Genomic DNA, 12,855 nt, shown 5'->3' with positions numbered 1-12,855 from the left:
TAATCAGCCAGTGAGCTACAGGTTCAAGAAGCAGGAATAAGTTTGGAATAGCGAATCGGTGTACTCCACATCCGTCGACACCTGCTTTGCATCTTGTCACTTTAATTATCAAAACACACCTCTTCAGGCAAAGACTGCCTTGATTTATGTCTGGAAAAAAACACAAACCCCAGCTTCTAGAAGCTGGGGGCAGAGACGTGGGCAGTATTTCACCTATTTATGCCACCCTTGTCGAGTACAATCATTGTCATGTCAATGGAAAAAGACAGGATTTTTCGAAAATGCTCTTCCTCGGAGGAGGAGCGGGTGTCTAAATCTGGTAAGATGAATTGCCCCCTAGCAGAACCTATCTGTCTTCACTAACTAAAGACAGAGCCCAATGGTGAGAACAGACTAGACACCTCTTCTGTAGGCAGCAGGAGTCAGGTGAACATCATCATTCACATTAACCTGGAGACCATGGCATGCTGCTGCCAAAACTTCAATTCTTCCATGCTTAGCTGGTTAGCCTAAGAAAAAGGGTTGTTTTCTTAAATTATTCCATTAGGACACAATTATCTAGGCCTCTGAGTCATGTGGATGCCAAATGCCCTCAAAGCCATGCTGCCCCCTGCTCTACAGGGACTTCAGTTTAGTTCCTCTATCTTCAGCTTGGATCAGAAGTTGTAGATGAAGATCAAGAATATTCAGCCTGTCTCTCTGAACTAAGCAAAGTACTACTTAAAGCTACTTCCTCCCACAAGAATAACAGAATGTTGTTACAAAAGGATCGTGATAACTCTCAGCTGAAAGGGCTGAAGTCACCCATATAAAGACAAATCTACTGGTGCTTGTTCCCATTGTACTCTATCAGTCAGCTATCGCGTATAACAGGGAGATTATTCACAAAGGCTAACTCCCACGTAGCGTAGCTGTGGCTGACCTCCCTACCTCATAGAACCCAACAACATCTTCATGGCTTCAAAAGCAAGAGGCCCACATCCCTGAGGCCATGGCCAGGAGGAACTCCTGCTGTTAGTAGCAGGTCCTCCCACACCTCATTCAAGGACAAGCCGGGGATGTGCAGTGATCTGAGTCCAGGTCTCATGAGTGGTCTGGTCCTGGACAGCCCTTGGTGATATGCTTCTCATAGAATCGTAGAATCATAGCATCATAGAATAGTTTAGGTTGGAAGGGACCTTAAAGATCAGCCAGCTTCAACCCCCCTGCCATGGGCAGGGACACCTCCCACCAGCCCAGGCTGCCCAAGGCCCCATCCAGCCTGGCCTTGAACACCTCCAGGGATGGGGCAGCCACAGCTTCTCTGGGCAACTTGTGCCAGTGCCTCATCACTCTCCTACTGAAGAAATTCCACCTTATGTCTAGTCTAAATCTGCCCCTCTCCAGTTTATAGCCATGCTGGAGTATTGTCCACCACAAGACCTCTGACGAGATCTGCACTAAAATGGCTCACTGGGCACAGGTGTCTCAAGGAGCCCAGTACAGCCACAGGGATAACAGTAGGGCTTCTCCAGTGGTGACTTCGCAGCCCCATAGCATATTTCCCATTGGGGAAGCCTCTCTCTTTCCATTTCCATAGGTGGAGGTTCATTCCAAAACTTAGCAATTTCTATGAACACCCTCCTACAACTTGACCAGCCCCAGGACAAAAGGATAAAAGAGTGGCTGAATTAAAAGCAAGACAATACTCATTCAAAGCCAGGGTTACTTACAGCATTCACCACCTGTAGACTGGTTAGTCATGGACGAGAGACTTGCATTACTTATAGGCAGAGCACTACAGCTAGCGTTAATGAGATCCAATGCCAAACTTGGAGTAGATGCTGTTATACCTAGGGAAGATACAATATTATCCAAGAGTTAAAGCATTCCTAACAAAGCAAATCCAAAATAATACCATTATTTGTTTCTACTGCTGAAAGGCAGCAATAGAATTTACATAAATAGAAATGAAAACAAATGCATTATCATTTCACAAAAGCATGAAGTAATAAATTATATTAATTTTTCATATTAAAGGATTATAAAGTTGCTTTCTAACTAAAGCACTTATTCATCTCATTATTTTTAAGTCTATTAGCAGGCCTATTGATGTCTGTGGGCTGTAAGTACATGCTTTATATTTTGCTGAATTAGTACCACAAAGTATTATTTCACCCATTGCCAAACTCCGCCTGCCTCCAGCAGAGGACTCTGTACAATCCAGGGTGGGATTGCACAACTACTGAGTCCCAGCTGCAGTCACACAGTCAAGACGGGAAGGAGAGTTCATGTACAAATAGCATCATTAATTTTCTTTCCAGGAGGCTGGGAGGTGTACCGACACACAGTGACTTTGTCTGAGAAGCAGTCAGGATCTGAAGCTAGAGGGTTTAGCTGGTGAGAAAGGGCAGCTGAGGGTAAGATAGGGGGAAACAGCCAGGTACTGTGAAATAAATACACTGCTTTTTCAATCAGAAATAACTAACAACTGGCTTTCATGGCATCTTCTTCCAAAAGCCGGACAAGGGGCACTGCGTGCTCCAGAAATCCTTGCCTTCCAGGAGTCCTGCAATAGACCATAGAGTCCTGCAGAAGCATTTCCAGCATTTCCCAAGGTGAGACCTACATTTCCTACCTTCCTTTCTCGTGCTCAGCTGATGAGGGTTGAAATGCGTATGTTCACGCTGAGGGTCACAGCTGTAATAACCCTCCAGATTTATACAGGTGTTTTTCTCGGGACAAGCGTTGAATTCAGCATAGGAACATTCATCAACATCTAAAAAGAAGAACACACCTTGCAGAGACATTGACAGCAATGTCAAGATTGAGCATTAAGGAAACAGGAGTGTTCCCCTCCAAATTATTCCCTCAAAAATAATTATTAGCTAACTACAACTCTCCATCCTACAATGGATAGGTTAGGGCCATATTAGAAAAGCTTACAAGATTCACTAAACTGTATTTTTGGAAACAAATTGAGTGACACAGATAAAATTCCAAGTGAAGAGGGATAAAAACCCCTGAAAAAGCTTCCCCCCAACCCTTAACAGGATTATAATAATTAACCTTGCACTTCTGTGTCAATGACTTCATACACACGCTTCACAATGTCCTTCAAGGAAGAAGAAACATCTGCTAGCAGAGCTGGCTGGTGCAATCCAATGAGAACCCGAGAGGCCACCGTCCCAGCATATACTTCTCCACGGTTACTTTGGATATGGTACACACTGGCATTCCAGGGCTGCAACGCACCAGTAATCTGGAAAACAGGGGAATAAGCATTTCGGTATCTCATTCTTCTATCAGCACAACTTTATGCCAATAAGGCATAACCTGTAGGACAGGATTTGGCCAGCTTCAGGAAGACCCCCAGCAGGGACCAGTTGATAAGGGAGGATGTGCTGGACGTGCTGGAACTTGTCGCCGCAGGCCTTGGGAAGAGCGAGATAAGGCTTTTGTTTAGAAGGAACAAAAGAGTACTGGCTACGTGAGGATGAGCACAGGTGTCTGTGGTTGCGAGACAGTTACCTTGATAAGAGGAACTATTGTTGTTGCTGAAGGAAGTAAATGTTTGAAACAGGCTTCTTTGTATTAACCAATCTGTGATCGCCTAGTTTAGTGTAAGGACCAATCAGTTTGAAACACGCTTCTTGTAACAAGTATAAATATGTCTTAAGAACACAATAAAATTGACATTCTTGCTTGTTTCAATTCTTGTCCCGTCTCTCAATCGCGGCAATAACCTATGCAATGATTATTATCATAGTCTGAGTGTAGAAAGCATCAGTTCAGAAACCATAGTAAAGCAGCAACATATAGATCTGTATTTATGCAAAGTGAACTCTTCTTATTAGCACATTTCACAACAGAGTTACAGCATAGTAAGGGAGGTGTGGAGTTGCATGTAAGATCTCAAATGCTTAGGCAGGAGGATGCAGTTCAGGAAGATATGTGAAAAGTCCCTTTGGCTTGTAATGCTTAAACACCAAAATTTCAATAGATTAAATATACTTTAGATATGCTATTATAGTGCACGTGTAATAACACTGTCCAAGACTCCTTAAACTAAGCAACTAAAAAGACTGCTGGCAAAAGGAATAAGAAAAAGAAGAAAAGCAATAGACTCAAGCAAGAAAACTGGGACAAAGAGCCACAAAGAGGCCCCAGGACTGACCAAGTTGTCACAGATGAGAGTCAGGGATTAGAAAACGTGACATGGTGGTGGTCTGAGTTTTAGAAGTCGGTGGAGGGGCCTGGAAGACATTCTTCCAAGTAGCAGCTTATGGCAAGTCTTCAGTATAAATTTACTTTTTTTTTTTTGCCATAGCTTGCTTTAAACCAGGATATGAAAGTCTCGGTAGATCACTGCCCTCTTTATTCCTTATCATACACCAATAGAACCAGAGTTTCTCTCCTTTTTAGGATATGAGAAGAGTGAATTCAGGTAGAAGGAAGAAGTAAAGTCACGAAACATCTCCAAGCTACTGCTAACTTCTATTCTTCTTTCCGTCGGTGCTAGATGGTGATGATGGGAGAAGGGTTTCCTTTGCTACTGTCCCACACCCAGCTTGAAAATGGGGTGGTGTAGAAATGAAAATGAAGGGAAATATGGAACTGCTCTCTTGGATATCTTTCAATGGCTACATCCAAGTCTGTTTTTCTTCATGGCATGATGATAAGTACTAGAGAGATGCTTCAGGTTTATGGCCTGGAGGGTGTTTGTCCTAGTTCATCAATCCATTTCCTAAATAACATTTATAGGATAGAATGACCCCCCCTGTTTGAGTCTTCTTTGTGACCTGGTTCTTCCTGCAGACTGTCCTTTCAGAAAATGTTCCTCACATCTCTGCTAGGACTGTATTTTTCTTGGTTGCTTTGGACTCTTCCTACCTGCCGTGTTGGGAATAAGTAGAGAAGAGGCACACGATGCCACCGTCACATGGCCATGCATATGTTGCCACCCATGCCACTGCTAATCCATGCACAAGGCAGAGCCTCGGCCCTACAGAAAAAGCAACATCCTGTTGTCTCCCTGAGCACTACTCCTGTGGCAGGAATGACAACGAAATGTGTTTGACCTAGACAAAGTCCCCTGCTGTAATCCTGAAGTTTCACAGCAAAACTTCTGGCCATGATGAGTTCTACTGCTATGTAGTTCCCAGTGCCATAGATCAGGATTTCCTCTTAAAAGGCTTACCTCAGGACTCTTTATCAGAATACGTGATGATTTGTAGGTCTTGAAATCCAGACCCAGATGGTCATAGACCCAAAACTCACCTGAGACACACCTGAAGCAAGATTATGATTAAGCAGAAAAAAATCCTACAGTTTAGAATGTCTTTAAATTGTCCTTGGAAGAGACCTGAAAAATTTCCTAAAGATGCTGATAAACCATTGTTACTTGATCTTCTTAAGGATGAGACTGATATTCACTAATTAGGGATAAATTAGGGCAAAAAAAGATTAGCTAGTGGAACAAAGCAGGAGCAACTGTCTGGCAAGGTTACAGCCAGCACAGAGGACTGCGAGAACCCTCCAGTGCTGGAACAAATGGTGCTTACTGACTAACAGAAACATGGACGCAACGAGCAACACATGGGAGTGTTCGTGTTTGTACATACCATGGAGTGCAAAAGGCGTGAATGATTCAGAAGGTGGGAATCCACTCTGATTAGTTCATTAAAATCCATTTTCACAAGCACCGTCACGTTGTACCAGAATGTGCTTCCTGAAGCATACAAAATAAAAGAGCCAAGTCATCTCAGGTCTGATGCTATAGAAAGTGACAGAGCTATAGGAAGGCTCTAAGAAACCAAAGAAAGCTTTAACTTTGCAAATATGAAGAGCCCACATACAGCCATTAGCTACAGATTCATTCACCATATGCTGCAGGCACCAGCAAAGGAGCAGAAGCTGAGCAAGGACCATTGGACTCATAGTACCTATAGTTCAGCACTCACAGGCACAATACTGAAACTAATTGATCCAAAGTAGATTTCTGTATTTGGTTTATGAAGATCTGTGGTAACAGTTTTCCTGCCCACTCCCACCCTCAGAAAGAAAAATTAAGTATATTTCTATTAGAAGCAGTCTTGAATTTATCAGTAACATACCCTCTGGCAATGGATCCACACAGCTTGCTCCTCTGGATGAGTTGCAGCATTTTTTAAGCCATGGACATTCAGTATCGAACGTGCAAGGATAATCAGATGTTTCTATACTCTCCATTGGACAAATACCAGGTCTTGAGGCAAGTACACTAGATCTATTGAGTGCTAAGTAAAAGAAAAACATTTTTGAGAACAAAACCACAGAAAACTGTTTCCATAAAATTGTGCTATTTGATTTACAGCAAACATCTCATTTTAGAAGTGCATCTGTCCTGAGGTTTTCATAGAGAGAAAATAGCAGCCTAAAATACCGTTTTTTTCACTTCACGAGTGCAAATGTTCTGATTTTTCTTTCATTCATGACATTTCTGTCACAAAAATTTTGAATTTATAGTTTTCCATTAATGATTATGGATGGATGGATGGATGGATAGATAGATATATAGTTAGTTTCTAAATGTGGAGACATTGAAGCCCTGCAAAACAGAAAATACTCCAGCTGTAACAATGATCAAAGGAAACAGGTAATTTTTTGTAGTGACAAAATTAGCTTTTACTTGGGGTAATTGAAGATGAGAGCAGCAAAAAATGCTGTTCTGAGGTACAACTAAGTGGATTACACTTGTTGCCACATGCACATTCCAGGTCCCTCTCCCTGCCAGGCCATGGGAGGCTGGAGGCTTTTGCAACCAGAGAGCCTCAGCTTTCTAGCACAGTCCATAACACATCTCTTCTTCAGTACTCTTGAATCCCCAGCTCAATCTACAATCCAGGGATTGAGTTCAAAGTAAGGCGTTCAAAACTCAGCATGTATAAGTTTCAGCCACCTCTGCAGCTGGACGTACAGTCATATTTTCATGAAGAAATAGGTTATTAAGACCAGTGGTCTTAAGACTATGGTCTGTGTCTTTTGAGGAGCCCAGAGTAAGCTTGTGAAGGGCCTCTGGAAGTAGATAAGAAAAGTAAGCGTATATTAATGATAGGAGTCCACACTTACACTGAAAAACCTGCCCAAACCCACAAGCTGTAGAAAGGGAAGGCATCGAGTTGAGAACTCTCAGCAGCATGCAGGTTACTTGCATGTGCATTTTTAAAGATTTGCAGGCAGAATGCATAGGGAAACGCCTTCCCACACCGCTTTATATAGTATTTGATAGAAAGTGTGTGTATAGTTTGTGTCCACACAGTCAATGAGCACATGCATTAACATGACTGCAAGCATCTTTTAAATAAAGCTGCTGTTAGACAAACAAGACTCCTGGGCAACAAATTAAGAAACTCTGCCCCTGCTCCTAACCCCAATGAGTGGCTGACTGCCCTACAGGGAGCAGGATTTGTCCTGCTACCTAATGCAACCTAATGTGGGTCCCTTCATGCCTGCAAACCAAGAGCCCTTGCCCTCCCTAGTCTTCTCCAGGACCAACTTGGCCACCAAAGTTCAAATCATAGGCTTGAGTTTGCAGTGAGAGGATGAGAAATAAACCCTGTGCAATATTACTTAAGTCACTTCTGGGTCCAACAAGCCCCAGTAGCCCTATTCTGCTTCCCAGCATGGACTGGGAATCTCTCCTTCTGGCTCTGGGGCTGGCACTACTGGTTGTTCCCCCAAGTGGGTCCTACCATTAGAAAGCTTCTTCATGACTTTTAGTCTAAAGCCACAATAAGGTGTGATACAGCCTCAGCAGCCCTTAGATGAGTCCCACACACATTCCAGTCCCCTGTGATTGCTCCATCCCAGCTTCCCACACAGGGAGGCTGAGCAGCCTTTTGCACCAGGAGCTTGCACAGACATGAGCACCAAGGGATTTCCCTCTGTTGGTAGGTTGCCAGTGCTCCTTACTGTTCAAACAAGGTGGTAAACTGGACACAAATATGTAAACCCCTCCATCTCTGAGATTCAGGCACACTTCAAGCAGGTTTGAGGTTCAAAGCAGCTATTTTTTCTTCCACCTGGGTCTTTTTTTGGCATGTTTAGCTGCAGTGTAAGAGATTTAATGAGTCACATGCAATCTCAGAAAACACTACTGAATCCTGGCTGAGTGCCACACTAGCCATTTATTTAAAATCAAAAGGTCATAATTTTTGGATCAGTGGAAATAGAGATGAATTCACATCACATTTCTGCCTAATTGTACCAGATGCACTTTGAAAATTCAATTCATCCTCTCCATTACAGTCATCCTGGGGACAGTCCCCTGCCAAGCAACACTGCCAGCACTAGGGAGCAAGCCAGCCAACTCCTCTGTTAGTCAGACACAGTGCAGGCTTTTCTCCTGAATTATTTGCACAAATATACGGAAACAGAAATGCAGCACCCAGTGCTTAGCAACAAAAGCTCAGTAACTAGCCTGCCCACAAGAGAGCCCCTGGGTCTGCTGTGACCACAGGATGCGAAGATCTCCCAGGGAACAGATGCTGGGGGCACCATTAGCTCATCCATAGCCTCTTTCCTCTCTCTTATTCCACTTGGAGGGTCCGGAGTTCATCCAGAGGGTGTGGCAGAGGCAGGGATCAAAACCTTGCAGTTGTCTCAGGCATCAGAAGGTGGAGACAAAACTATCAGGTTATAGAAAGAGCTTCTGGCAAAGCTTGTTATGAAGGCAGACTGGCAGTTTTCATTATTTGACTCTGCTTTAGGGGGTCTTTGAGCATTGCTAGAATTTACCTGCTCAGACGGATGTTTTCCAGCCTAATTGCCTGTCAGGGCTTAATCGGGATGGAGGGCAGCATCTGACAAACATTTAACGTCTTTCCGTATGAAAACCCATCTCATTCACTAGCACATACTCAGGAGCCATGGGCTGAAATTCAGCAGGGACAAAGCTGCTGGATGATGAGGAAACGTGGACTTCAAAGCACAAAATCTGTCTGCATGCTCAGAATAAACTTAATGATGTTTAGCCACTGCCAGCTTCAATGGTTTCATCCTGCTGGCAGCGCTGCAACGTGGCCATGCTCTGCACACCTGCACTTGCACCAGGAATCGGAGAGCAGGCAGGAGCCTGTGATGAGCCCACAGCAGCTCGGATGAGGATTCGGGTACTCTTGCTTTCCTCAGGGTTTACACAGCTGGGAAAGGCATGGAGCAGATAACCTGCAAGGACAGATTGCTAGAAAGCCTGGTATGTTTTGCTGAAGTGAGGAGAAGGCTGAGGGAGATGCATCAATATCCCAAAAGCAGGTGAAAGTGGGGCTGGTATTCACTAGGGCCAATGGTAAAAACATGGGTAAAAGTACACACTTCTTTACCTAAAGGGGCATGAAATTCTGCAGTTTGTTAGCACAGAAGGGTGCAGAGGCTAACCATTTCGGCGGGCTCAAAAAGACACAATAGAATTCCCTGAGGGGAAGCCTGCAAACAGACACCATAGAGAATAGGCAGGAACAACCTCCAACGTCCATAATCCAATTCCTGCGGCTGCTGGGGGCCCACAGGGGACCCAAACCTCAAAGCAGCCAGAAACATCTGCTTCTGAGTGAGTTCACACCCTTCCCACCCTGGAGGGATGCTGCAATGCTGCCCACATACCACCAGTGACCCCACTGTTCTATGGCTTTATGGTGACAGCCCATGCAGCCAGGAGAGCCAGGACTCCCCACTGCTCCAGGTATGCAAACATCCGCTGGCAGACTCTGAAAGCTCCCAGCCCTGCTAAGGAGATACCTGGGCACCTAAAATAAACATTTTTTTTACCTTACTGTTGTTTTTCTGAAAACCTTAGGAAGTTATGCACACAAGGCATACTTTGATTAAAGTGCAACCATAACACTTTAAATTAAGGGCTCTCAAGTTAAGAAACTCTGGGATTAAAGTTGTCTGAGCCTTCTTATTTCAAGGTAATTTTGTACACGTGTGCTTAAAACTGAGTCTTTACTGCATGCTGATGCTTGCTGGCTGGAGATCAAGCAGGGTTAGATGGCAGATAAGGAAGCTCTCTGGTTTCATCTTATGCAGTAAGGTGGGCAGCAAACCAGCCACTAGAAGTAAACACACACGCAGTTGGAAACTAGCCTGGAGAATTTGACCCTACCTTTGCCTGGAAGAAATTCTTTCAAGGCATTGGGAAAGTTTTGTACAACCAACTTGTAGCAATGTTTCAGAGAGAGGAGTTTCACAGGAATCTGATCTGCAGCCCTGGGACCTTCTTAGCAATCAGGGGACTGCTCACAGTCACCGAGAACATGAGGCTCTGCGCTCCAAGCACGCAAGTTGTTAAAAGCAGCACTAAAAACTTCAGAAGTCAAAATAAATTAAAAAAAATAAAATTTCACCCTAGGTGTGTGAGAGTGGGCACAAAAAGTGGTTTAATCTCAATCTCTCTGCAGCTCAGTTGCCCAGCTGTGAAAGGCAGAGAAACTCCTTCCCTTCCCTCGGGTTTCGTGAAGACAAATTGATGTCAGTGAATCGCCCCAGGATTCACCTCAAGAGGTGATAAATAATTCTCTGTTCAAAGAGAGGCTCAGCAAAGCACTGCACCACACACTGAATGCGGAGGCCAGGATGATGTGCTGCTGGGGAGCTCCTTAGAGAGGCTCCATCATCCCCGAGCACCACAGGAAACATGGTCTTGTGGCAAGGCAGCACCAGATCAGGTAATTGAAGGAGTTTACTAATCTGCATGACTAGGCACAAAGAGAGGAAACAAAGATTGTTTTTATTTAATTCTACCTCTAGAATTAGTTCTAGCACTTTGTCACTTTTATATACTTTGCAATTTTTATTTTAAAGAAGTTGAAGTTATTTGTGTGTGCACGTGTAATGCAATCTTATTGGATTGATGGGCAACTGGGGAGAACTACCAGAGCAAGCTGACTGATAATACAGACTTTTTTCCGCAACAGTGAAGATACAAGAAAAGCAGGGTCTGGCATATCCCAGACAGAGTTAAATGTTTCCTTCTAGGAAGAAAAGGTGGGGAGTGGCCAGAAGCAGGTTTCTGCAAAAGGTCACACATACTTTTTTTCTCCTAGTAGAGTGGAGAACATGCCAGCATAGATAACATCAAGAAGAAAATAACAGTAGTTCAAGAGCATGCTGTGCAGTAATTTCGCATTTCCAGTTTCTCTTTTCATCATTTATTTAAGACTGTGTCTAGACAGTGCATTACCATTCACAGAATTTATGAGTAATGCCCTGAAAGGCAAAGACACCGGAATAATGTAAACAGAGAAATCACCTAGAAGCCATACAAATCCTTCAATGGTTTAAAATATTTCCAGATTAACTTTGACAGGAAAAAGAGTCAAGATGACCACAGTATTTCATGGACAAACCCACTCAGAATGACCATGAACAATGTGGCACGGGCAGAGCAGAAATTCTGCAGTTAAGCTTTACAAGACATTTACAGATTTGTTAATGTTAAATTAAATAAACTCATCAACAGCTTTCAAGCCTGAAATATCCCAAGAGGTGCTTTAAAAAGGCATAGAATTATACTGGGAGAAAATATTTTGTGTTACCAGGATGCGTTTTTTCTACCCAGTAAGTTGGTCTTGATTTTCAGAGATTCTGAAACACCTTGAAAATTCTGATCACTTATCAAGTTTCTTTTGCAAATAGAGACAACCATAATTAGCTAGTGACTCTTTAACATTTAGCTGACACAATTATTTTGTGTGATTGCAAAAAAAAGAAAGAAAACACACAGTTTTCTCTGATTGCTTCTCAGGCTTGTTATTTGATTAAAAATACTTTATAGAAGTGACTATTCAACACTAGTAGTGCTGGAGATTTGCCCCAGCATGGAACTATTGCTTGGAGAATACATATGACAATAGTGGATCTGTTGCAGTCTAAGGCTGCCTGAACATACAATCACATGCAGGTCAAATTTTGCCCCAGATGACACTCAGTGACAGCCACAAAGCCAAACAACTGCAGGATACAATAAATGAGGGATGATGTGTATCTAATTATGCTTTCATTCCTCTTCTCTAGCAAATCATTTTAAGAACAAGTAAAACTCAAAAACCACTTCTGTGTTCCCGTCTTTCTGTTAAAGGAATATGCCTGCTAGACACAATATTCTACTAGTAACTATTGAGAAAATATATTGCAAAAATTGTTTGCAGGTTCATTTTCCAATGCTCTGAAGCAACTTTAAATGGGGATGAATACATTATTCTTGACAGATCCCATGACAATAGGTATGGATCATACCCTCTTATGTCACATTATATGATCTAATGCAGAAGCAGATTCAGGGACATTCCCAGAGAACTGAGTCACTCAAGTCTTATGACCCAGAGCGAGGGTCAGGGTTTCAATAGGACCTTTCATTTTCAATCTTTTGTTACAGTGTCGAGATTATGTAAATTCCCATGATAATTTGAAAAGGTGAAATGGAGAAAATGCGATGTTGTACTGAAAAGAGAAAATTATGTCCTGTAAAATTTTTCTGGATGCTGGAATAGTTTAGTGCTGGCCTAGATGCCTGTTCATCTTAAAAGCTTTCTCATTTTAAAAAATAAGTACCTTTTCCCCAAAGAATACTTTCCACCTACAACTCAAGTTCTGCTAAAAATTAGTGATTTCTTGTGGGCAACTGATAGCCCTGATGTGGGAAGATAAAAGCCTTCCATTTTCCCAGGTAGAGTTTTGTTAAAATTCAGAAGTTAGATCAGATCCACCAAGAAGTTCACCAGTTTCCAGACTTCCAACAAAACCCTAAGTAACCAAGGAAGCCCTGAGAAAATGGGCCCTAATGTAGCCTTGGATGGAAGGTAGCTGGTGTCGTCCTGTCTTGAGGCCATAGGTTGT

At 43.0% G+C, this 12,855-nt stretch overlaps 1 protein-coding gene across 1 annotated transcript in view; it reads right to left on the bottom strand.

The window, feature by feature from the left end:
• UMODL1 (uromodulin like 1) overlaps positions 1-12,855 on the bottom strand; it is a 54,033-nt gene that overhangs the window by 36,482 nt on the left and 4,696 nt on the right. Inside the window, exons 3-7 of the mRNA XM_069853528.1 lie at positions 6,096-6,257; positions 5,604-5,710; positions 3,049-3,241; positions 2,618-2,758; positions 1,713-1,832 (exon numbers count right to left, since the gene is read on the bottom strand). Coding sequence (XP_069709629.1) covers positions 1,713-1,832; positions 2,618-2,758; positions 3,049-3,241; positions 5,604-5,710; positions 6,096-6,257 — 723 coding nt within the window. The remainder of the gene's footprint in view (positions 1-1,712; positions 1,833-2,617; positions 2,759-3,048; positions 3,242-5,603; positions 5,711-6,095; positions 6,258-12,855) is intronic.

The sequence above is a fragment of the Phaenicophaeus curvirostris genome, chromosome 1 (assembly GCF_032191515.1).
Source record: "Phaenicophaeus curvirostris isolate KB17595 chromosome 1, BPBGC_Pcur_1.0, whole genome shotgun sequence".
NCBI lineage: Eukaryota > Metazoa > Chordata > Aves > Cuculiformes > Cuculidae > Phaenicophaeus > Phaenicophaeus curvirostris.
Note: the sequence above shows the minus strand (reverse complement) of the source record. Positions and strands in the feature narration are given on the sequence as shown.